Here is a 27,382-nt window from a genome sequence, read left to right on the forward strand (position 1 = left end):
TAAAGATCTCTCCCCGAGCCATGACTCAGGGCTAGACTTATTCTCGCGTTTCATAATCCCTTACGCTAGATGTCTGATGCCGTAACTATTTCATCTTATAACTTTGCTTCATGATTCCACCTGTTAGATGTACGTTATGCTGCACTCATGCTTATTAAGTCAGATGTAAACCCAACTTTTTGTTGACTGTTAAGTGTAATTATTTGCAATTATGGGTATTTATTTATAATGATTTATAATAATTTAATTCTTGTTCTCTGCTTTATCTATAAGTTCTAAGTTCTTACGAAGTTATCCCTGTTATTTGTACCCACTTGTTTGATGTAATTTCCAACTTTGGTTCTATGTAAACCGATGCGGTATGTACTAGTACATGAACATCGGTATATAAAAGCTTTTAAATAAATAAATAATAAATACATTTATACTTCAGATATATTAGTGATGTAGCACAGGCATTTGATGGAGACCACGCAAGGGCTTGTTAAAAGGAAAGTAATTTCAAAAAGCTCAAAGCTCTTATTCCTCTTCAGAAATGAGAAAATAAAGACAGCTTATTTTACTTGCTCTAGTTGTTATTGCAACAATATTTATGTAGCACTACTACTTTCCTAAGGCCTGATTTACTACGTTTTTTATTCTCCCATAGACACGGAACCAGAGAAAAGCTTTAGGAGGTAAATTTCAAAAGGTTTTACGCATGCAAATGGGGCTTTACATGCATAAATGGGCTTTTAAAAATTGCTATGGTAAATGCTACTTTACGTGTGTAACTCCTTTGAAAATTCACTCCTAAGTGAATCAGGCCCCTACTTTGAAAATAAACAATCATGAAAACAAAGATGTTTTTGAAAAGGAAAGTCATCAAGGAAAATTAAACCATCTTTTTTGAGCAACTATGAAATCTGTAATCCTGAACCTCTGAAAAAGATTCCCTATTACAAAGGGGAATTCATTCACCAACCTAGTCGTTTTCCCAAAAAATGACCGCATGGGTCGTGAATGGTGGAAGATATTAATTTTGTCTACCATTTCTAAATCAAATTGTTGGATACCACACAATAAAAGTGCATAATCTATGGCTTGACCTAAAGGGTTTTCAGTCTATTTTAATAACATTATCCCTTTGCCCAAGGTCATGCAGAAGGTTGACACAAGAAACCTGCTCAACACAATGCGTGGGTCTCAAGAGTAGGCTCCAACTGGCTTGCAAGCGGGTCACAAAAGTGAGCCTCACTGAGAAAATCAAGAGTAAGACAGCAGATGAGCCACAGTTTGGTGATAGTTTCTAAGCTACAGGCAACCTGTTAACGGAGGAGTTTTAGATTAATACCATGCTCGGTAAACATAGGAGTTAAGAAGGAAAGTTGTAGTTTGGGTGATGGCTTCCGTGATACTGCTGGAGCTCGAGTGCGTTGCATGTTCTCATTGCTCTTAAACAGGGACCAACAAAAAGGAAACACTTAGGCACTGCTAGATCCATTGATGCTTGCTCGTTCTGCCTTTTCTCGATTTTAAAAAGGAAGGTTGTTTTTTTTTAAAACTTTGTATTTAAAGTACATGAAATTTAAATTATTTTATTCTCCAAGAGGCCACATGTTCATCATGCGACACAAAAGTCATACAGTGCGACTGTCACTAGTATTTTAGTGATACATCCTGTTCCCTGCCTACTCAGAACACGTATTCATCACTGAACATGCTGCACAAGCACAAGTTACCACAAATGAAAGGTGATATTTAAAAATCCGTTAGAAGCATGTATTGGAAAAATTAGATTGTTATTAATTCATCGGTTGGGAATAGCTTCTTTATTAATTGGCTGGCTTCTCTAAATGGGTGCTGCCAGGCACGATGGGGTATAGATCTTCACAGTTTCATCCCAGGCACAATCTGCAACCTGCAAAACAGAGACAGTTTCAGAGATTTTAGTGACACTTTTGGGGCAAAATGTATGCTTAATGCTGAACTACTATAGAACATTTTTAAAAATTTTGAAATATCTTATAAAGATGCTGCTGTATATGAGTTTACAAACGATGGAATTCCCTTTTTTTTTTTAGTTACCATTTCCAGGCATCAGAAGAAGGGGCATGCGTGGTCTCAAAAATCTCCTGAACAATGTCTTCTTGTTAGCTAAAACTATGCCTGAACATGAACAAAACTGAATGCATCCTCATAGGACGAAACAGCCCGGATCAAACTATCGCCCATCACTCACTTCTAATCGACAACATCACCATCCCGCTAAAAATCTCAACTAAGGACCTCGGAATATGGATCGACAAGGATCTCAACTTAAAAACAAACATAGCAACCAAAACCAAAGAAGGATTCTATAAACTACACGTACTAAAACATCTAAAACCTCTCCTCCACCACCAGGAATTCCGAACTGTACTACAATCCCTGATTTTCAGCAGCCTTGATTACTGCAACGCGATACTGTTAGGTCTTTCTAAATTCACTATAAAACCACTTCAATTACTGCAAAACGCTGCTGCCAGAGTTCTAACTGGCAAAAAAAAATCGGATCACATCACTCCTATATTAAGAAGCCTCCACTGGCTGCCAATTATAGAGAATTGAATACAAAACCCTCTCAATTGTTCATAACGCCATACATAAAACGGACAACCCATCGATCAGTAACATGTTCCAACTACACAAACCTCAACGGAACACCAGAGCCGCCTGCAAACTACTACTTGACGTGCCCGCTTATCCTATGGCGAAGCTTACGAATACCAGAAACAGAGCCCTCTCCATCGCGGGACCTAATCTATGGAATGCCCTTCCACACTACCTGACCTCAGTGAAAGCAAATCATTCAAAAAAGAACTGAAAACATGGATCTTTAGCCAGACTTTCAGAGATGGCATAGGCTACTCCACCTAATATCAACTTCAGTATCTATCTTCGTCAATTCCCAAAACAGACTTTTCCACACCCTCCCTTCATCTCTCCCACCCCCTTCCCCTCCCGTCCTCCTCCCATACCCAGCCAATCCCCCCCCCCCCCCCAGACAGAATCTCTTAAGGCACCACTAGCTACTCATCCGTCGCCCGCCCTCACCCTCCCCTTGTCCGCTCTCCCTCCCTCCCCCCCCTTCTCTGCTATCATCACAGCACCTAAAACATGTTAGCAGCCCTTGACATTCCCCTTCCCATCCACTTGTCTCCCTAACTAAATCTTTCATAACTGTGATATGTTATCTGTTAACACTATTTAATATTATTTACCTAAGATATATTTTAACATGTTGACCATAGAGTCCTTAGTTACAAATTTCCCCTCTTTGTTACTCCTCTTGCCATTTATCTGTTATAGACGTTTCTTGTTAAACCATGTTCAATGAAATTGTTCTATGTAAAATTTATGTTCTATGTAAACCGGGGTGAAGGCTATCGCTAAACCTCAGTATATAAAAAGCTCCAAATAAATAAATAAATATAATTCTGATGTTGGTTTAATAAAAGCTATCACAACTGGCAAGGAAGTCTGTTTTTTCCTGAACCGGTATGGCTACTACAACTGCACCATTTATTTCATTAATTAGATCAAATTCAGTAAAAAATTATTTCTAAAAAATCAGACATGCTTGTCTGGCACTCTGTTTGTAGAAAATGGATTAAACTGCTGTGGACAAAGTTAACTCAATTCATGTAAGCAATTAGATACAAGCGGGTGTGTTATGACACGTAGCCAGGTACCATATCTCCATTAATGCGTGCAAAATCATTTACTACCACTGATACTTCAGGTGCAATTATGGGTTTTTGCTATTTTTGTGAAATTATAGACATTGCATTACATTTTGTAGCAAAGAATGTTTGGGATGTGAGGGTACAGTAATAAGGAAGTTGTAAATGTAAAAAATGCCTATATATACCCTGGTTTTAAGTTATATGTAAACCGACACGATGTGCAAACGGTTGTCGGTATATAAAAGCGTTTAAATAAATAAATAAATATATACACACACACATTACAGTGCTCATCTTCAAAAGATGACTTAGCTTGGGCCCTAAATCCAGCCACTACACGTCACTACTGTGCAGTGGCTCTGACTCCCCATCCTACAGGGGCTCGGCCCTCCTGGGAGAGCTAAACCTGAGCTGGGAATCACACCAAGGTCCCTCTGCACGGCAGGAAACAGCACCGCCACTGCATCTATGCATCAATTTCTATTACCGTCCAAAACACAGGTAATGAGGAATGACAAAACACAACGTACTAAAGAAGTCTGGTACTATACTCTCGGCTACTGTACTGTTCATAAGCAAAACCGCTGTTCTTCAGTTATACAGTGACTACAGCAAGCACTGCTAAGCACCATGGCAAACAATTTACTGGAATTATACAGTACTATGAGGTCAACTCATATGCACTGTTAATATCCGAAAGGGATGCCTGACACTGGATTATTTTAAAGCAAAATATTAAAATTTGTATTTGTGTGATGCCAGAAATCTGATCCTCTAGTGGAAAGAACATAAAACTATAATAAATGCTATGCTGGGTCAGAACGAGGTCCATTAAGCCCAGCATTCTGTATCTAATAGTGGCTAGGCCGGGTCACAAGTGCCCATCAGATCCCCAATAGCTGATCTATTTCTTATAGTTCAATCTGAGGGATAAGTGTTGGCTTTCCCGCATCTCCTGGCTAATAACTTTTTATGGACTTCTCATTTAGAAACTTGTCTAATCCTCTTTTTAACCCCAATACGTTGGTTGCCTTGACCACATCCTCTGACAGCAGATTCCATAGCTTGATTGTGTGCCGAGCGAAAAAATATTTCTAATGATTTCTTTTAAATTTGTCAGTTGGTAGTTTCATGGCATGTCCCCTAGTCCTAGTGTTGTTTGAAAGGGTAAATAACCTTTCCCTACCTACCCATTCCACCCCCACTCAAAATTATATAAATCTCAATCATAACCCCGGTCATCTCTTCTCCAAGCTTAAGAGCCCTAATTTGTTTCTCCTTTCTCCACTTTTCCATCCTTTTATCATTTTTCTTGCCCTTCTTTTTCATGTCCACTATGCCTTTTTTGAGCTGGTGACCAGTACAGTCGCAATATGGATACCTATATATGGCGATTCTCAGTTTTGTTCTCTATTCCTTTCTAAATCATTCCTAACATTCTATTTGCCTTTTTGACCACTGCCGCACACGGAGCCGAAGATTTCAAAGTATATTAAATTACATCTGCCATTTAGAATCCCAGTCTCCTAGTCTTCACAAGGTCCTTCTGCAATTCTTCACAATCTGCTGCTGTTTTAATGACTCAAAACAATTTTGTGTCATTTACAAATGTGGTCACCTCACTCATCATTCCTTTCTCCAGATCATTTATGAATATGCTAAATAGAACAGGTCCCAATACCGACTCCTGGGGCACTCCATTAATAATCTTTCTCCATTCAGAAAACTAACCATTTAGTCCTACCCTCTGTTTTCTGTCTTTTATCCAGTTATCAATCCAGAAAAGGGCACTGCCTCCAATCCCCCATGACCTTCCAATTTCATGAGAGACTTTGTCAAATGACTTCTGAAAACCCAAATACACTATATAATCAACCAGCTCACCTTTGCCTGCATGTTGATTTACATTGGTAAGGCAAGACTTCCCTTTGCAAAAACATATTGATTCTCCCCCATTAAACAATGTCTATTTATGTGGTCAGTAATTTTGTTTTTAAGAATAGTTTCAATCATTTTGTCCTACACTGAAGTCAGGTTCATTGGTCAATAGTTTCCTGGATCACCCTGGAACCCTTTTTAAAAAATTGGTGTCATATTGGTCACACAGTCTTCTGATACCATGGCTATTTTAAATGATAGATTGCAAATCACCAGAAATAGGTCTGCAATTTCATTTTTTAGTTCCTTCAGAACTCTGGGGTGAATATTAACAGGTTCTGGTAATTTGTTAATCTTGAGTCTATCAATCTGAGTTATTATGTCCTCCGGTTTCACAGTCATTCCATCTAATCTCTCAGAGTCCTCACCATCAAAAAAATGTTTCTGGTGTGGATATGACTCCAACATCCTCCTCCATAAAGACAGAGTTAAAGAATTCATTTAGTTTATATATTTCCTTGTTCCCCCTGACCAACCCTTGGTCATCTAGTTGCCCAACTGACTCCCTCACAGGCTTTTTACTTTGAATACTTGAAAAAGTTTTTATTACTTGTTTTTACCTCTATGGCAAGCTTCTTTTCAAATTTCCTCTTAGCCTACTTAATTAACTACTTAATTAACTACTCTCTCCCTCCTGACCTGAGATTGGAACAATCGACTCCCACCTTTAAAAAGAGACTCAAGACTTGGTTGTTTAATCAAGCATTCTCCTAATCCCAATAACTATTCTGAACTTTTCAATATTCGACCTCAGGCCCGACTCTGTCAATTCCGAATATATATTCTCCTATTTTATATTGTATTTAAATTGTACTTTCCTTGCTCCGTTGAAGTTATTTATTGCTCTCATTAAGTTATTTTATTTATTTCCAAGTTAAATCTTCCCTGTTCTCTGTAAGACATTATTCTACATTCTGTCAATTTTATTGTTACAATGTAAACCGAATTGATTAGCAACTTTGTTGCTAGAACTTCGGTATATAAAACTGTTAAATAAATAAAATAAATAAATAAATAAATAATTAGTTTTTTATATCTAACTTGCCACTGCTTATGCTTTTACCTACTTTCATCATTAGGGTCTACTCTGCATTTTGTGAATGATGCCCTTTTGGCTTTAGCTGCCTCTTTTGTCTCACTATTAAACCAACACCCCGGCAATTGTTTGTTTTCCTTCGGCTTTTTTTAATGCATGGAATACACTTTGTCTGGGCCTCAAGTAATTGAAGTCTCCCATTATTAATGTTACCCATTTTACTAGCCAGTCTAATTTTTGTTAACATTTTGTATCTGCTTCCTCATCCTGGCCAGACAGGTGGCATATATATATATATATATATATATATATATATATATATATATATATACACTCACTACTATTCTCTTCCTTTTTACCCTTGGAACAACTATCACGAGTGTAGTTTGCTTCCTGCAAAACTTATCCTGCTTGACGTATGCCAACCTTAACATATAGTGTCACCCCCTTCACCAATTTTATCAGCTCTTGTCATAGCAATATAATTTGTACCTTGGTTATCCTCTTTCCACTAGGTCTCTGAGATGCCTATTAGGTCTATATCTTCCTTTAGCACCAAGCATTCTAACTATCCAGTCTCATTTTTCATACTTCTGGTATTTGCATGCAAACATTTTAAAGCAGTTTTACTTGTGTTCCTATATATGTACCCACAATCTGCTTATTATCAGATAATACAGGCTGTTTAGAGTCATTTTTATCTGTTTGCTCTGAATTTAAATATATCTGGTTTTTTGGGGTTGGTTTTTTTTTAGCTTTTATAACCATCTCTCTATCTGGGAATTCTAACTTACTTGGGGCCTCATTTACTAATCATTTTTCCCATAGTCACAGAATTGGAGAAAAACCTTAGTAAATCAGGCCCTTGATTTGCCCAGCTCCTTAGAAGATTCCTCTCTCTAAACCATGTGCTGCTAAGTGACCATTGGCTTTTCCCCATGTTCTAGTTTAAAAGCTACTTTATCTCCTTTTTAAAAATTAGCACCAGCAGCTTGGGTCTACTTTGGTTACTGACATGAAAAAGATGCAGATCACCTCTAGCCTCTCCACTTTATTTTCAATCTCGATTTCTATTCTTTTGCCCAAGCCTTTTTTATTAAACCATTAACTGATTTATTTCTGACACATTCTTAATTTGCTATTCACCGCTGCAGATTTTCTTCTTAATACGCTTGTCACTTTGTTAAATCCAAGGTAATTACTTCATGGTGTATTACTGCTCCCTCACTATTATAAATATAAGGAAGAAAGATGTCCTGCTGTATCCTAAGTTTGAAAGAAATGAGTTATGATAGTATGCACAGCAAGACAAGCAGAGAATAAAAACTGTAGCCACAACCAAACTCCCATTACTATGCATCAAAAGGAGCCCTGTTAGTATTTTGTTTCATCTGCATAACTACTGAAATTCACTTTAGTCTTACTCATGCAAGATCTCCCCATTCCCTCTTGGTGCCATTCACGTGCACTATTTTGGTAATGCCACTGCCAGCACGGAACTCACAGAACAGAAGGAAGGTGATTACCAACGCAGCATGAAGCTTTCTAAGGTCTCTCTCTGTACTGGACACATCGATTAACATTGTGCGGTTGAGTGCATGAGTTGCTACTTACCATGAAGGCACAAGAGGAGTACGTTATCTGTTCATTCCAATATCCTGGGTGCCATGCAAGAAGGAGGCTAAATTGAAAGGGGAAGTGGCTGAATTCTTACCTCTTTTTGGCTTTTATCTTCCACGTCCTTCTGTGACACCTTTGTGGGCTGTCTCCAATTTTATGTATTTATTTTTAACAACTACTTTAATGGATCTTTCTGATAAAGCAAGTGAGAAGCTTCTTTTGTTTGCGCTTAAGCCCCCTAACACCCAAGACTTTCAAAGCCTTCTCTACTAATGAATATTTTGGTATAATTCTTTTTTAAGATTTATTTGTTTGATTTATATTCCGCTTTTCTGCACTTCAAAGTGGATTACATTTAAGTACTCTAGGTATTTCTCTGATAGAGCTGCAGCACGTTATCGCTTGCCCCTGACTCCAGCGCTTTAACCTGTCTCCTCTGCCCAATCTTGACTGATATGGCTCCAATCCAACAAAAGGGGAAGTCTCACATAAGGAGTTTCCAAAAGTAAGATTATATAAAGGATACATTTCAAAACTGCTCACATGTGCCCATGTATGCGTGTATTTGGGCGCCAACAAATTTGCTACTGTATTTTATAACCTATGTGCACTTGATATGCGCAGGTTATAAAATATGAGTACATATGCATGCATATGTGCTTTCATATATAAAATATGTGATGCGCACATTTGGACTCATCCGGTAAGTCTGAAAAGCGCTACTTGTCCATTTAAGTAGCACATTTCAGATTTTTCCGGATATGTAAGATAGCCGGATAAAGTCTGAAAAATAAAGCCCTGTTTATCCGGTAAGTTCTCATTTGTCCATCTAAGTTGCGGTAAAGATGCTACCTAAGTCAGAATTTAGCTGGATACGTTTGCATAAATGATAAACACGCGTGGTTGTACATGTGGTAACCTTTTGTTCATTACTATAAATTATGAAAGAAAATTGCTCTCTATGGAGTACAGCACATAAGAATTACAGATGAATGGAGCACATGGGTCTTTTTGGATTAGTCTTAGAGGGCAAGTTATTTACAAGCTCACTCCCACTTGCCAAGATGCAGTTTTCAAATGGCTTTCCTTGTCAGAAATATTAAGACTTAACTAGCTGTGAATATCTTCCCCTCTCTTCTTGGCCTCCAGCACCTCTGGGCCTGCCGACCCTTTCTTCTTCCAGGTTTGCAGCAAGAACTTCCCCCTAAACTGAGTCCAGGGCCTATGTGCACTGACAGACCCTGCAGCATCCCATCCCCTGCTCCAGCATGGGCTTCTTGTTACCATGGAAACCTGTGCTGGGGTGCAGTGCTACAGAGCCTGCAAGGGTACGCACTGGCTCACAGGCTCTGCGCTCAGTTTAAGTGAAGTTCTTGCTGTTGGCCTGGAAGAAAGAAGGGATGGCAATGCTCTGGCACCTATCAAAATATAGCACCGGAGGCAACTGCTTGCATTGCCCATTCTTAAATCTGGGCCTAGTACCATTTCAGATCATCTTGGCTTTTGCTATATCGAGTGCCAGGGAACCTGACTCTCAGATTACCTTTACAACCATAGGAGTGAATTTTGAAAACATTTACACATGTAAAACTAGCATATATTTCCTGAACATAATTTGCTTTGAAGTGGCTGAAAAGCAGAAAAGAAATGTAAGTAGCTTGTACTTGTGTACATGCTATTTTAAAAACATCAAAAGAGTACACTTTTTTTTTATTTTGCATGCACATTTACCCACACAAAAAATGGGAAGGCCTAGGGGTGTTCAATGGCGAGGCCAAGAGGTAGGTGCGCAAGTTGCTATTTTATAAGAGGGACGAGAGATCAAAAATCGATGGCGGCGGCCACTGATGGCCAGGAGGCACCAAGCGCACCGCCACCCCAGAGGATCGACAATGAAAATAAACTTACCAATAAATGTTGAAAAACGTATCTAGGACACTAATGGGAGAACTGGGGGCACCCTGCTGCCTGTGCATGGAAGTGAAAAATATTTAGCAAAAAAACAAACAAACCACGCTTTGAAAAAGCAGGCCAAAAAATTGACAAAGTGAGGCTCTCACCCAATCGTGACATGATAGGTTCCGTGGAAAAGAAGAGACTGGAAGGGGACCCCTTGTGGATGCCTGGGATACTGCATGCGTGAGCATGCTCAATGAGGTTCAGTCAAAGTTCTAGAAACTTTTACAGAAGTTTTCCATGCTGGGCTCCATCCAATAATGTCCCCCATGTGTGAGGACTGCCATCCTGCTTGTCCTCAAAGAAATAGGCAATTATTTAAATCTTTCATAAGTGCTTCTCAATGGAAAGCTGTTAGGGTGGTGTGCCGTGGAAAAAAGCTTACGCAAAAATAAATAAATAAATAAATAAATAAAGGCAAGTTACGGTTTTCAGTGTTTTAAGGAATTATTGACCTGAAACACTGGAAACAGTTTGGAAGACAGGAGCCTCTAACTTAAGTAACGCCTCCATCCGGCCACTCCCAATCTCAACCTCTGCACAAACAGCTGGCCTGGCTCATTTGAACATGCACAGGCTAGGCCACTGCTGTAAGACCATGCCAGCTCAAAAATTGCTTACAATAGTTGCCAAATACTGATGCAGATGCTAGCTGTGGATCAGTATTAAATTGTCTGGTGCTCATTAGTGCTGGCTTCTGATGAATCAGCCCATTAGAATTCTGTCATTACAATAAAATGACAACTGGCTAAAATTAATCTTTTTCCCTAAATCAAAATTAACTTTAATCTGGTTTTGCTTGTTTGTTGAAGAAAAAGAATGAATAATAAAAAAGGACTTACTTATTGCTTAGAGCAGCCATTATTAGTATATGCAATTCTCAAGTGCACTGTGAAAGAATCATTAGAATATGTGAAAGTGATTGGGAGATACCATATGGGTCTTAATAGTAGACCTACAGCTGTAACTGTATTGCCCTTCACACCTCAAAGCTAGCTGAGTTACACAGCATGCAAATAAAAATACTGGGGGAGGGAGAACATCACATGATATGCTGACAGAGGTCACAAATCTGTAACACTACTACAGATCCTTAATCATCCTTAAGACTATCTTACCATACTACTTATTTATAAAAATGGCAAAAGAGCCTAATAAAAAATCTTTACCAGCTACCTAAATTGATCAAGCTATGAAAACATGCAGATTAAGCAAAAACACTATCAGAGAAGGTGAAACAAGTTGAGGATGTGGCTACAGAGGACGACTGGCCGGTTCCCCAAACTCTGCTTGACACAACTCATGTTTTCAGAAAATGCGGTATTTACTCTCCGATAAGATTACATTGAGTATTAATGTTAAACTTGAAGTGGTCATTTGAAAATGTCATATAGCTGGTTTCTTCGGTCTAGGAGAATGCTGCCTGGATTGATGAGGCTGAGATTCGTGTGTAAGAACTGGAGGCCTCCATGTTTGATGCCAGACAAAAGGTCACATTTTTAGTGGGGAAATAAGCTGAAGTAAATAAGATCAATGACAAGCAAAATTGCAGCCACCTCAAAAATATATAGATTGTCAGGTTTCCCAAACAGATTTGGCCAGTTTCTTTTCAAAGTGGATTCCCGAAACATTAGACATTGCTAATAAAAACAATCAAGTGAAGGTGCATTGTGCTTCCTCCAGTCTAGCGGCTGACCAAGTACAATTATCCTAAGACTACGCAACTATGAGGACAAGGTGTGGATCCTTGGCAAGGTACAATCATGTGCCAAAGTATTTTATACCTCAAAACTGCCCAGACAGTGTATCTCATTACATATATCAAACAACACTTTTCCAACTAAATTGGGACTTCATTTATTTGTGGTAAACAACCAGACCTCATATATTATATAGGAGAGTCTTCAAAAACTCATGCAATTACTCTCACTAAGAAATTACCACATATTATGTATACTGTGGTTCTTCTATTTTAATCATCGGTCTTGGTTGTATTTTTTTAATTTTATATTGTGAATGCCACTTATCTTTTATATTGAGTGACCAAAACGCTGGAGGAGTGATCATGTGCCCAAAGTATTTTATGACACTCAGTGTGTGATTTTTTCAAGATTTCTCCTACTTCCTACATAAAAGAGAGTTCAGTTTCATAGACTTTAAACAAGTTAAAAGAGTGAATGCTAGAAGCACTGCGCAGAGGCACATTTCCCTTCCACAGCTCAACTAAAAGTAATTTACCTCTCCTCCCACCCACCCCCCAAAAGTGCTGCAGGGCCAGCAAACGTGAAGCACTGGCGGCAGGGTCACCACAGACTTCTGTGAAGCCAGCAGAAACAGGAACCGTCGGTGACAGAGTGGACTCCCACTCTCCTCCCCATGTCCTGCTCTGCCTTACGTTCTGCGTAAGCAGGACAACAGAAGGGGTTGTGCACGCGCACCTTACGCCGACCTCACTGATAGGTACAGACTCAGACGAACACACCCTCCACAACAGGCAGAATACGCCAATAAAAAGGTTGAACAACGAGCCTTGTCCTGTGCGATGCTATATCCAGCAAGGCTGAAGATCACAGAATACAACAAAAGTAACATTTCTGATTTGTGGAGGTGGTTAAGAAATTTCTAGGTCACCCAAATGCATCAGCATCCTGAAAAAAAAGAAAGCATAATGGTAGTGGCATACATTGGCATCTGAAATTCCTTAACATCCAGATTTTGACAACAAGAGGGTTTGCTGGAGCTCAAGCTTTTTGTATTTTTTGAGGGAATCAGGTATTCCCTATTTTTGGCTTTGTGTGTGTTTCTGAGGTACGTCTGGACTGCATATTTTGTTTTTCAGACCATAATTTTTCATCAGAGGTTGCGGAAAGCATTTTTCTTTAAACTTAGCCCTGCTGCATTTGTTATGGCTGCTTACCGCAATCAGATGATACGGGCTCGAACTCACTAATCTAGGCTTGAAGAAGGTGCCCTGCAAATCAATCCAGGCTAATAGATACTGCCATGGACTTTCTTTGTGGCCAAAGATATATATATATATATGTATATTCTTTTTTGCAGGGTGGGGAAATTAATTTATTCCCGTGTGATCTTTACAGCACAAAAGAAGACAGCAAGCTTTTTCTTTTTTGTTTGGCAGAGATGCTAAAAAAAACTGTTCCTTGGATATGTTTTTAAGGCTCTCTCAGGGTCTGGACTTAGTAGGTAGGCAGTTAGTTGTGGGGCATTCCATTATGACTCGCGGATGAATTCTAATCCAAATGCCAGTATTTTTTTTTTGTTGTTTTTACAAAGTCGATATTCCACAGGATGTATGGGTTTTAGTGTAATGTTGGAGGTAATGAAAGATTTCTGTTAGAAATGTTACAGCCTATATAGAAGTAGTAGTACATAGAAGCTTCTACGGAATAGTTTGGTGATAAAAATAATGTAAAATCATACACATAAAGGCATTGGTAATATTCTTTAATTTTATCTGGTAGATAAAGTACAGGACATGGAAAAGTAGCCTGCCTCCAATAACTGGTATTGGAGGTGGGCTACTTTTCCTTGGGCTACCCTGTATTTATCTTTTTCTTTATTTTTTTTGTATGATTGCACTAAATCAGGTTCTATTTCTGTATGATATCTATGATTACCCTTTTGGAACGATCCATTATACACAGGGTGACTGTTGATAGCTTCTAATTTGCATGTTGTCTCTCTCTAGATGTAAAGGGTGCCAATTTATCTTAAAAAAACAGTCAATCAATCAAAAGGGCTAGAATCTTACAAATATTTTAGCCTCAGTTCTGTCTGAAGAGAGGCTTATGAGATTGTGCATGTGTCTGTGTGTAGTGGTTTGTGTGGCTATATGTGTTTGAATTCTCCTTATTACTTTCAAACGGTTTCAGCTGAAGGTCTGAAATTTTGAGGGTGCTAAGAGAGGCAGGCAGAGATGTGAACTTTCTACCTTACATAAGCAGGATGTAATTACTCTGGCTAGTGTGTGCCAAAGAAGTGCTTGTGCAGAATGTTAAATTATGGGGACAGACAGAGCTGAAGATCTTTAGAATCTGTTGGTTTCTACTTGTTTGGTGACCAGAAGGTTTAGATTGTCTTTCTTCAGGAGACATATTTATCTTCAAGAGGACATGTAAAACTGTTGAAGGGCTGGATAGGCCAAGTGTTCTCTGCTTTGCATCCATGAGTAGAATTACATTTTGATCCCTAAGTCTCTTCCTATTATGTCGATAAAGTCCCATTGTGACCTTGAGGGTCACTATTATCTTAGAATGTATTCTGATAAGATATTTATACCCATGAACAATTAGAGGGCAATTTTCAAAGCAATTTACCATCTCTTAGGGGGAAATTTGATGGTATTTCAAAATAGGTCAATTCTGTAACAGTTTTGCACTATACTTAGAATCCAGCTGTTTGAGGTTCTAGAGGAACAACAGTTTACATAAAATATCAGACTTCCTGCCAAAGGCAGATTATCCGGAATGGACACCACATTCATTCAAAATCCTGTCCCCAGTTTGATTGGGCAATATTAACTGTGTTTTAGGAATCCTTGGCTGATTTAGATGAGAGTGAGGCCCATGCTGTTGCAAGGGACAAGAGGGCAGAGGACATCATCTCTATGGAGGATAGAAGTGTATAGAGGATAGACCTGTTGATGACTCCTTATCAGAGTAGTCCTCAGATACATAAGTCCTCAGATGTGCACCCCACTCAAATACCTATTGGAGAATATGACATGCATGCCAGAAGTGGCTGCAGAGAGAGTATGAAGCATAGAACATAGTCTTTAATTGGATCTACCACTTCCTTTATCTCTAAAGAGATTATGTGCCTTGCAGGGCACGCCAGCAAGCCTGTCTCAGCCTGCAGCCATGAGAGTCCATGGGCAATAATATCTATTGCAGAGGCACTTGATGCTGTTTAAAAAAATCATTGGTTAAACTGACCAAGTATTTTCCAAATTCCTTATCTTTTTCCATTAGTGACATCAGATGTTCGACTTCTTCTGAGGGCAAGTCCTTGACCTTTTGAGAATGTTGTGCAAATACTGGTCCATGAAGAGTTGGTAGGATGCTATGCAGGAAGTGAGCAGAGCATTCTGATAAATCTTTCTCCCAAGAGTGTCAAGATATGTAAAAAGGGGCATCAGGAAATAATTCCTTCAATGAGCAGGATCTAAAAGGTTAAAACAGAGAGAAAGGTGCACGCTCGCGCCTAAGCAAGAGCTGGGGCCAGGATGGACTCGGCAGCATCAGTGACGTCCCTGCTGCGGGAGTGAAGAAAACAGCGGCGGCACAAGCCGTGAAGAGCAGAGGACCTGGAGGCAAGTCAAGCGGCTCAAGGCTGCTAAGAACCGCTGATGTGGCACTCAGCTGTGAAGAGGAACTTAAAGTTGGCAAAGTTGAGGTCCACTTTCCTTTGGAGAAGAGGGTTCTGGGAGAGACCTGTTGATGACTCCTTATTAGAGTAGTCCTCAGATACATAAGTGCTCAGATGTGCACCACTAAGAACACAGATTCCAATCACTGGGCCAGCAAGGTTGCCTGAATCCGCACCTGTCTGGCAACCAAGACCCCTGAGAGGCCATTAACTAGTTTAGAGGGGGTAGGGAAGGCCTAGACCCCAATATACTTCAATGCCTCAGGAACGCTTCCCTCTTCTGATGCACTGGAAATAGACACCTGAGTGGACTGCACCAATGTCAATGTCACTCCAGGCACTGGTACTGATGAAATTGCTGCTGGTGCTCCAAGAACTTCCAGGATGGATTGGACTTCCGTTTGCATCATTGTTTATGTCAATGCTAATGCACTAATGTGAGGCAAATGAAGGTTCATTGCCTCCTGGATCTTCTTATTGAGCTCATCCTCAAAGATTACTGAAACATATGGGAAGTAGGAGGAGAGGTCATATTTTCCTGGGTCACCTGAAGTATATTTGTGGCTGTGACCCAGGCTCTTGGAGCTGTTTTAGTCCCTCAGACACTCTCTCGAGTGAGATGCCCTCTCTACAAGTATGCTTGAGATGATATATGATTGCCATCAGCACTCCCTGCATCAACAAGAACCAATATTGATGCCTCTTCACCTTTGCTTGATGTTCTGTATCAGTATCCATCAAAAAGCTAATGCCAATGAAGTGAAATCCATTGCTTTCATCTGGTGGCTGGAATTAGATGATGGTCTATCTCCATGGCCTGTACTGATGCTCGACCTTGAGGAAATCTAATGCTTCCATTATACTGATGCATTACCAGGATCTGGTGCAGTTCCTGGGTCATTCAATGCTGAAGCAGATGGCCTGGATTTATCCATTCCAAAGAGCTTTCATTCATTCATTCATTCATTCATTTATTTATTTATTTAAAATTACTTGTTTCCCTGCACTCTCCAAAGTTCGGGATTGGGTTCAAATTTGACGTACATAAAATAGTGCAGACCAATAAAACAGGAGTGACAAAACAAGTTTGTACAAATCAACAACTGGGACTGCTGGGTTATTATTGCATTCTGTCAGGTCTATCCAGTACCGAGCGGTAGGAAGAGCTGCGTTAGTGCCTGCGGCACCCGCGGTTGCCGCACGCACAGTGCAGCTCACCTACCGCTCGATCCTGAACACTAATTTTATTTAAATGTAAACCGCGAACGTGAAACCTTAGGCCCGCGCAACCCATTTTACTGGATAGAGCGCCTATACAGTATCCTGGGTGCGCGGGCCTAACGCTTCACGCCACGCTGGTATCTGTCATTTCAAATGTCATTTGAAATGACAGATACCAGGAAGTCGGGTCCGATCGGATGCAAAAGTAAGTTGCTTCGCCGCTGTCATCTCTCTCCCCTCCTCCTGAAGCAGGGCGCGAAAAGCAGCCTTGCTCCGGGAGGAGGGGAGAGAGATGACAGTGGCGAAGCAACTTACTTTTGCATCCGATCGGACCCGACAGCAGCGAAGCCAAAAAAAAAGCGAAAAAACCAAAAGGTAACCCTGACCTGACCCGACCCGGACCCGACTTACTTTTGCAGCCGTCCGGCCATCTGTAGAAGATATCGTTGCTCCCCTACCTCTCCGGGAAGATGGCTGCCAGCACGGGGGAAAGCGGCCCCTGTGCATTCAATTGGCTGCTCAAGACGTGACGTCACGACGTTTGACGTCACGTCTTGAGCAGCCAATTGAATGCACAGGGGCCGCTTTCCCCCGTGCTGGCAGCCATCTTCCCGGGGAGGTAGGGGAGCAACGATATCTTCTACAGATGGCCGGACGGCTGCAAAAGTAAGTCGGGTCGGGTCACCTTTTGGTTTTTTCGCTTTTTTTTTGGCTTCGCCGCTGTCGGGTCCGATCGGATGCAAAAGTAAGTTGCTTCACCGCTGTCATCTCTCTCCCCTCCTCCCGGAACAGGGCGCGAAAAGCAGCCTGCTCCGGGAGGAGGGAAGAAGAGACACTAAGCGGCGAAGCGACTTACTTTTTGCTTTTGGTTTTTTCGCTTTCTTTTTTTTTTTTGCTTCGCCGCTGTCAGTGTCTCTTCTTCCCTCCTCCCGGAGCAAGGCTGCTTTTCGCGCCCTGCTCCGGGAGGAGGGAAGAGTGCAGCGGCGAAGCGACTTACTTTTTGCTTTTGGTTTTTTTCGCTTTTTTTTGCTTCGGGAGGAGGGGAGAGGACTGGAGCTGCCCCGGAGACCGGCACCCATGATCGCAGCCGGGGCAGGTGAGCGAGGGCTGGGGGAAAGCTTGCCACCTACCCTTACCCCTGCCTCTACCGCAGGGGTCAGGGTAGGCGGTAAGTTAGCAGGTTAAACGCGCGACAAACGGCAGGGAAAACTAGCGATAGTCGGGGCGTGGGTTACGGGATGCTAGGGAATAGCTAATTCGCTCGTTTGCATGCAATATACATGCCGCGTGCGGAAGGGGTTGCCTGGGGAATTTAGGACGCGGTAGGAATAGGTTAAAGGGGATTCGGGATCACAGGAAGGGCTAACGCGGCCGGAAAGTGAGTAGAGAGCCGGTTAGGGACGGGGAAACCGCGGACGCACTTTACAGGATAGACCTGTGTGTGATTAATCATTTGAAGGTGGAAAAGCTGTAATAATTAAGAAGTTCTTTAGAGCTTTCTTGAATTAATTTGGGTCTGGCATATTATAGATCTGGAGTGGAAGACAATTCCAGAGGGTTGGGCTAGTGATGGAAAAAGCTCTTTCATGAGTGCTTGAGAGACACGTTTGTCAAGGAAATGGTATATTGAAAAGATGTTGACTGGGCTGACTAGTGTTCTTGTCAGCCCAGTCAACTCAGCACCAGTGATCATCATACAGTATGGTTTAATATCACAAAAAAGATACGGAAAAGAAGCACAAAGACCCAGGTTTTGCAGTTCAAAAACACAGACTTTGATGAAATGGGGAAGTACCTGGAGGAAGACCTAGTAGGCTGGGAGAACGAGAGAGATGTGGAACAACAGTGGACCAAACTAAAAGGAGCAATTACCAAGGCTACTAATCTATATGTTAGAAAAGTAAAGAAAAGCAAACGAAAAATGAAATCTATCTGGTTCTCAAAGGAGGTGGCTGACAAAATAAAGGCTAAAAGAACAGCATTCAAGAAATATAAGAGATCCCAAAGGGAGGAGCACAAGGAAGAATATCTGGTGGAACTGAGAGAGACAAAGAAAGTAATCGTCAAAAAGTCAAGCAGAAGAGAGGATTGCCAAAGAGGTAAAAAGAGATGACAAAACATTTTTCAGATGCATCAGTGAAAGGAGAAAAGTCCAAAGCAGTATAGTGAAACTGAAAGATGACAAGGACCAATGTGTGGAGAGAGATGAAGAAATGACAGAAATATTAAACAAATACTTCAGTTCAGTGTTCACTAATGAGGACCCTGGAGAAGGACCGTCGCTAGTTAACAAGAAACTGGAGGGGAATGGAGTAGATGTAACTCCATTCACAGTAGAGAATGTATAGGAAGAGCTGGGGAAAATGAAAGTGGACAAAGCCATGGGGCCTGATGAGGTTCATCCCAGGATACTGAGGGAGCTCAGAGATGTGCTGGCGGCTCCACTGTGTGACCTGTTCAATAGATCCTTAGAAACGGGAGTGGTGCCGAGTGATTGGAGAAGAGCCGAGTTGGTCCCTCTTCACAAAAGTGGGAACAGAGAAGAGGCTGGTAACTACAGACCAGTCAGCCTCACCTCGGTGGTGGGAAAAGTAATGGAGTCACTGTTGAAAGAGAGAATAGTGAACTATCTACAGTCAGGAGAATTGCTGGACCAGAGGCAGCATGGATTCAACAGAGGAAGATCCTGTCAGACAAATCTGATTGACTTTTTTGACTAGGTAACCAAGGAATTGGATCAAGGAAGAGCGCTCGATGTCATCTACTTGGATTTCAGCAAGGCTTTTGATATGGTCCCGCACAGGAGGCTGGTGAATAAAATGAGAAGCTTAGGAGTGGGTGCCGAGGTGGTGGCCTGGATTGCAAACTGGTTGACAGACAGAAAACAATGTGTGATGGTAAATGGAACTTACTCTGAAGAGAGAGCGGTGTTAAGCGGAGTGCCGCAGGGATCGGTGTTAGGACCGATCCTGTTCAATATCTTTGTGAGCGACATTGCGGATGGGACAGAAGGTAAGGTTTGTCTTTTTGCGGATGACACTAAGATCTGCAACAGAGTGGACATGCCGGAAGGAGTGGAGAGAATGAGACGGGATTTAAGGAAGCTGGAAGAGTGGTCGAAGATATGGCAGCTGAGATTCAATGCCAAGAAGTGCAGAATCATGCATATGGGGTGTGGAAATCCTAAAGAACTGTATTCGATGGGGGTGGGGGGAAAGGCTAATATGTACAAAGCAAGAGAGAGAGAGACCTTGGGGTGATGGTCTCTAATGATCTGAAGTCAGCGAAACAATGTGACAGGGCGATAGCTAAAGCCAGAAGAATGCTGGGCTGCATAGAGAGAGGAATATCGAGTAAGAAAAGGGAAGTGATAATCCCTTTATACAGGTCCTTGGTGAGGCCTCACCTGGAGTACTGTGTTCAGTTCTGGAGACCGTATCTCCGAAGGGACAGAGACAGGTTGGAGGCGGTCCAGAGAAGGGCGACCAAAAAGGTGGAGGGTCTTCATCAAATGACTTATGAGGAGAGATTGAAGAATCTAAATATGTACACCCTGGAGGAAAGGAGGAGCAGGGGTGATATGATTCAAACTTTCAGATACTTGAAAGGTTTTAATGATCCAAAGACAATGACAAACCTTTTCTGTTGCAAAATAAATCAGCAGAACCAGGGGTCACGATCGAAAACTCCAGGGAGGAAAACTCAGAATCAATGTCAGGAAGTATTTCTTCACGGAGAGGGCAGTGGATGCCTGGAACACCCTTCCGGAGGAAGTGGTGAAGACCAAAACTGTGAAGGATTTCAAAGGGGCGTGGGATAAACACTGTGGATCCATAAAGTCTAGAGGATGTGTATGAAGAGAAGAGGCACGGGGGTGGCTTGCTTGTGGGAAAGACGGCTACTACCTGGAGATTAATATCCTTATTCAATAAACATACACACAGTTAATGTGACTCCAACATTGCTCTATGCTTCAACGGCAAGAGGAAATGTGGAAAAATGGATTTGCATCCTCAAAAAAAGCAGGGGAGTAGCTTGCTTGTTACGGCGGTTACTACCCCAAATCAAATAAGCCTGATACTTCATTTTCAATGCATATCCAGCATAGCTCTCTGCTTCAACTGCAGGGAGAATGAAGAAAAGACAATTTATATTCAGACAACAACCAACAAGGAATGAATTACATAGTCTGGGTAAATAAATAAGCATGGGTGTAGCTTGCTTATTACGGTGGTTACTACCCCGAATCAATTAAGCCTGATACTTCACTTGGAATACATATCCAGCGCAGTTCACTGCTTAAACGGCGGGGGGAATGATGTAAAGAGGATATATATTCAGACAACCAACAAGGATTGAATTGCACAGGTAGGGTAAACAAGCATGGGAGTAGCTTGCTTATTACGGTAGTTACTACCCCAAACCAATTAGCTAGTTACTTCACTTAGATGCGGCTTCAGCACTGCTCTCTACATCAGTGGTGGAGGTGGAAGGGAATTGGAACCAAAAAGTTACCAATAAAGGCCCTGACTTCAGCGATCAGAGTAACAGATAAGTATGAAAACAATTAGGTGTGAAAGCTTGCTGGGCAGACTGGATGGGCCGTTTGGTCTTCTTCTGCCATCACCTCTATGTTTCTATATAGTCTTAGTGTTGCACTGAGCCATGGAAAAGTGATGTTATTTAGAAGATTGTGAATTACTACTGCTACTCTGTACTGAATGCGCCAATAAACGTATCCAATTAAGGAGAAAAGAACTGGTATAATGTAATCATGAATCCCTGTATCTATTAAAAGACGGATGGCTGAATTTTGAACAATCCTAATTGTGTTTTTTGGATTCCAACGTATAAGGAGGTACAATAGTCTATCAATGAGAAAACCAGTGATTTTAAGACTATCCTAAAATCAGGGGGGGATCAAGGAAAGGTTTAAGGTGACAAAGTAACTCGAGTTTAGCAAAGGCAACTCACATAGTAGTTTTAACTTGCACCTGCATAGATAATGCAGGGTCAATCATGACACTTAGATTGTGCACTTTGCTTGAGATACTCAAGGTATCAGTATCAAAACTGAAGGTGGAAGGAACTGTGTATGTAGATGGAAGACCTAAAATAATTATGCAGTTTTTTGTAGGATCAATGAATGCTTGTTATGTGAGAGTCATGACCTGATGGAATGGAAACAGAGTGTTACAAACTGTATTGTGGCAGTCCATGAGAATATTAGTGGGAAGTAGAAGTGAATATCATTAGTGTATAGTCTATAGGAGAGACCCAGAGTAGAGAGAAGACAGCATAGCAGAGCAAGTTAGATGCTGAATAGGGCATCTGAGAAAACAGATGCTGCAGCACCCCTTTGGTGATTGAATGCCATGAAGAAAATGAAGTAGCTAGTCTCAATTGTTGGGATCGGTTAGATAGGTACAAAGAGAACCTGGCATAGACTGTTCCTGTAATCCCACTGTCACTGAGTCAGGACAGAAGAATATTGTGATTCAAAGTGTTGAAAACTGATGTAAGATCCAGTGAAATCAGCATGTATGATGCTCTGAAGACAAAGCCTTTGAGAATAGAGTCTGTACTGGAAAAGAGTAGGGTTTCTATGCTGTGGAATTTTCAGAAACCAAATTGATATTGGTCCAGAATATTATTATTGTTGAGGAAGTCAGTCAATTGGTTTAATATAGCTGCTTCAATGATTTTGGTGAGAAATGGCAAATAAAAAAGTGGACAAAAATTTGGAAAGTCAGATGGATCAAGAGAGGTTTCATTTTTTTTTTTTTTAAATGAGGATTTGACAGAGGCCTGTTTTAGCACTGGTGGAAGGTATCCTGCAGAAAGAGAGTAGTTAATAATTCAGGTGGTTGGTTCAAATTGCTGGTGTTGTGCTAATTTAAGTAAAGCTGTTGAGCATAGGTTCCGTGGAGATGAGGATGAATTACATTTATTTAACTGCAATACTTTGACTGAGGAATGTAATCAAAATCAGACCAATATGCAAGAGTGGGGATATTGGAGTTTGGAAAAGTTGGAGTGTATGCGGGGAATATCGTACATAAATTTGTAGTTTTGGTCATAAAATCTGCAAATTCTTCACAGAGGTTCAATGGAGACTCTGCAGGAGGACAGTTCAAGGTTTCATTGGGTGGGGGGGGGGGAATTGGTAAGTTGCTTCACAGTGTGGAATAATGGATACAAATTATTAACAGAGGTTTTGATCTGGGACCTGTAATATAGTTTCTTAGCAGCATTGGTGACAGTTCTATATTGTGAGAGCAGCTGCTGATATACTGCCAATATTTGGGGTATAGTTATTCTACATCATGCGGACTCTGCCTTACGAAGTGCTTGCATTTGTAATCTTAGAGTACTGAGTATACCAAGGAGCTTTCGTTTTTCGTTTTGATGGTCTCAACTTCAAGGGGGCTACCTATTTGCTGAAGCTAATATGGCATTATGCCATGTATTAACCTTGTTGTCTAAGTTATCACCTAGAACAGCAGTCATCCATGAGCGTATTTCTTCTTTGAACAGATCAGGGTCTATGTGGGTGTGTTTATATGCAGGTAAATCATCCAATGTAGTCTCGGAAGGTGGGGTATTATTGGTTAATATCACTTGATTCAATGAATCATCTGACCATGGAAATGCAGTAGTGGTTAGATTTGCAGAGTTGAACTAAAAAGTAGGATTTATGAAAACTAAATCTATTGTATGACCTATGAGTTGCAGAGATGATTAGCTGCTCCCAACCGCATGCCCCTAAAATTCCAGAAAGTTCTCACATGCACTGGATAGGGGTGACTGATGTACATGAAGGTTAAAGTCTCCTAGCAAAATGGTTTTCTCAGGGCAGAAAGAGAGGCTGCCAGTAATTCAGAGGGAAGCTATTATGGGTCAGGAGTCCATGAGGACAATAGGCTAGGCAAATATTGAAAAGTTTTGATTCCAGAATCAAGACCTCATTATGGTGAGGCAATAGTAATGAGAATTGCACAGCTTTTGTATGGGCTTAGGCAGAACCAGTGCTCTATGGGAATCGACATATGTGGAGCATCCTGAGAAATTGTGGTCTGCTCTTAGACAAAGCACACATCTGACATGGGGATCTGTGACAGACAAGGTATGTTTGCACTGAGGACACCTTGAGAAGCCATTAGCTACCTTTTCTTTGAGAGACATTAGGCAAGAAATAGCTGCTTCAAAATCAAACTACTTAATCTTAACAAAAATCTAACCAATGCTGCTCAATGCACCATTAAGCTGCATCAAAAAGAAGAAAACAATTTGGCAAAAGCCTATCCAAGCATTTAAATAGGTTGGAAAGAGAATGAACTGAGGGAAGATACACCAAAAAAATGCAGTTTTGAGGTGAATTTAAAACAAGAACTACACGTCATCAAAAAATGTGCCCCATTAGGCTCTGCAGGAAAGAGAAAACTGAGGGGGCCCTTGCATGACGGTCATGAAATGGGAGGGATTGTTCATGCTCAGTAGAGCATGCTGAGAGTTCTAGAGGCTCCATAGTTATCGCACCCACCCGGGCCCTGCTGGATGATGTCACCTACCTGTGAGGGACTACATATCCTGCTTGCTTTCAGAGAAATAAGCATTCCTTATTTATATACCTGTTCCAAACCATTCATGATTTTAGAAACTTCCTTCATATCCTCTCTGTTGTCTCTTCTTCAAGTTGATTAGGCCTATTTCCTCTTTCTTCATAGTGAAGCCATTCCATATCCTTTATCATTTTTATTGCCCTTCTCTGGATCTTTTCCAGTTTAGCCATGGTCTTTGTCACAAGTTTCACAGAGAAGGTAGGTGTGTACTTTCCTGTTGAAACTTGCCTCATGATACAAAGCACCTGCTGAGTTTTTCATCTGCTCTGTGCAGGTTGATTTTCTATGAGAAAATACAATCTACACATGTTATTTTCTAATCCCCCCCACCTCCCCATACAGATCATCAAGGAATCTTCCCCTAAATACAGCTAAAAGTACTTTTAGCCATATTGAAAGTGTGCAATTTTCAGATAGCCCATTAACAGCATAAGTGGCTTTGAAAATGTACTCCCCATGTAATCATCCATTTCATTTGCACATTTTGGTTAAGCAAATATTTTTGGAGGAAGACTGTGAAAACTGGGATTGAAAAGCCCTGCTCTAATAATACAAATCATTTGTAAAAATACAACCTTTGGGTGCTTGTGTACGATTGCTCTGTGGCTTTAGCTCAGATCTGCTGAGGCTGCTGTTTCAGATCACACTTTCACAATGCTGCACAGTGAAAACAGAATGCCTGTCTCAGAATGTGTTCTCATTTTTGACATCTCATGATAAATGGTAACTGGGGGATTTTTAAAGTGCAATTTAAAAGCAACAGTTGTTGCCTTAGATAGAAAATATTTAAGGGCACAAGAAACTGATTACAGATAAAGCCTGCAAATCTATTTTGCCCAATTTTCTTACCTAATACAGTATCGCAAGCCCTACTTATCCAGCTTTACCATCACTTTCCCACTGTTAAGGATCTTCTAGTTCCTGTTCCATGCCAATGTGAATTCAAATACCAGTTTTATTCCCAGTACCCTCCACAGGAAGACTTTTCATGCACTCATCACCCTTTCTATTGTGATGGGTATTATATTCTCCTGGTCAATAAAAGAAGGGAGGCTGTAAGGAAAACCTGGGAAGAAGATCCAATAAGTAAAAGAAGTCAGAATAGAAGTCAGACTCCAACTTCCATAAGACATAGAAGTTCTGCAGGGGGAGGAACCACCCAGGCTTTACCTCACTGAGGGGAAGAGAGAGCCCAGGCATGGTGGGAAAAGGTTGAGAACTTGCCAGAAGGAGGGGTGGGGCAGGAACAGGAAAGAGTCTATTAGAATCAGGAGGTGGAGGAGATGGTGGTGGAGGCATTGAGCATCCCTGAGTGCAAGCAGTGGAGACTCCCCCTCCAGAAGAGGATACACTTGGGCAGTAGGGTAGGTCAGGAGCTTTAAGTGAACACTGCCAGGGGTGGATATAATTGCAGCCATAGTGAAAGGAGAATTACAAACCCCAGCTGCAGAATATGGTGGGAGGTGGCAGTAGGGCCTGGTTCCCCTAGAACTAGGCCCATAGAGCACAAGCAACTGTGAGCAGCATGTATGAGGATTAAAGATGCTTTATCATTGCATGATTTTGACACTGTTGTTGCCTGATGTGCAATGGCAGTCATATTTACACTAGATTCTCAAAATGACTCTTAAAAATATTTTATATCAAATCTGAGAAAGATAAAAGGAGGGAATGTGCAAATGTGAAGGGAGTGGGGGTGTGAGCCCTTTGAGCTGTGGTACAGTTCACGCAGCCTCACAGGCAAACCTATGAGACCTACGCTGGCAGTTGGCGAATGCGCCCTGTAGCAGGACAGTCTGTCGCTTCACTTATATCAGCCACTTCCTCCCCAAGTTGGGCCCTTGGGTTCTGGCAGCTGGCAGGACAGGCGAGTCCCTAGGGTAGTGAAGGACAGTGAAGAGAGCTAGAGTCCATAGGCACACTGGGGTCAGGGCTGGCAGCAGACTAATGAAGTCAGAAACAGGCCAAGGCTAACAAGAATGGTCCGGTCCTGGAAAGAGGTCAGGTTCAGGCGGCAGGCAACCATGGTCAGGTCCAAGCAAGAGGTCAAGATCCAGAGAGTCAGGCCAAGGGAGGACAACGACACACAGAAGACACTGGACAAGACGGACAGAACAAGGCAAGGCTAGGCACGGAGAGTTGGACGAGGAAAGCTGGAGAGGACAAAGCTGGATGAGGCAAGGCAGGAATTAGGAACACTGGAATGCTGGGGCAACGTGCACTGCTACTAGGTAGGAGACCCGTTGCTGAGGCAAGGAAGTGCGGCAGGACCCTGGCTTAACTAGCCCAGGAGGGTGGACGTCATTGTAGGGCACCTGGAGTGAGTTCCCGCCACAAAGCTTTCAAAAGAAAGGATGTGCGTGCGCCTAATGAAGCAGATGGCGTTCAGTGATGGCAGCATGCAGAGATCTGGGCCGGCAGCAGCACTTGTCTGGCAGCATCCCACCACACGGAGAGGGGATGGAGGCCTCCAGGCCGAGTCAGGAAGCTGAGCATCGGGTGGGTAAGCAATGCTGTCATGGACGCACCCCACAACCGGCAGCTGTAACAGCAAAATGACTTGGACAAATAAAAAGATTCGTAAATTCCTCACTCAAAACTGGGTATATGGCACTGCTGCTCTAAGCTTTAATATGAGATTTATATCAGACAACGTGAGGCATGAACTAAAGAGAGAAATTAAATGTTGTGAGAAAGGAGCCAGACTAACAGCACAGACTGTGTCCATCCAGTACCAATGTGATTAACCTGGTTGCTAATGTAGGGAAGGAGATGCTTTTTTCTCTGCTTTTACTTAAACTACCTCCAAAAACAGAGCAAGATGAAGAAAAAAGGAAAGATAACAGACATTTAAGGAAAGCTTTACTGCATGCAAAATTACAGGATTTTCTATT

General features: G+C 41.5%; 1 protein-coding gene across 3 annotated transcripts in view; it reads right to left on the reverse strand.

The window, feature by feature from the left end:
• Positions 1-1,561: 1,561 nt before the first annotated feature.
• The window catches only part of PEX7 (peroxisomal biogenesis factor 7), a 255,387-nt gene continuing 229,566 nt past the window's right edge, over positions 1,562-27,382 (reverse strand). For all 3 annotated transcript variants that reach the window (XR_003855754.1, XR_003855753.1, XM_029596492.1), the window contains one exon: positions 1,562-1,900. Coding sequence is in view for 1 of the 3 variants with exons in the window: in XM_029596492.1 (XP_029452352.1) it covers positions 1,832-1,900 (69 nt within the window). In the remaining 2 variants the exon portion in view is untranslated. The remainder of the gene's footprint in view (positions 1,901-27,382) is intronic.

Source organism: Rhinatrema bivittatum, chromosome 3 (assembly GCF_901001135.1).
Source record: "Rhinatrema bivittatum chromosome 3, aRhiBiv1.1, whole genome shotgun sequence".
NCBI classification, from domain to species: domain Eukaryota; kingdom Metazoa; phylum Chordata; class Amphibia; order Gymnophiona; family Rhinatrematidae; genus Rhinatrema; species Rhinatrema bivittatum.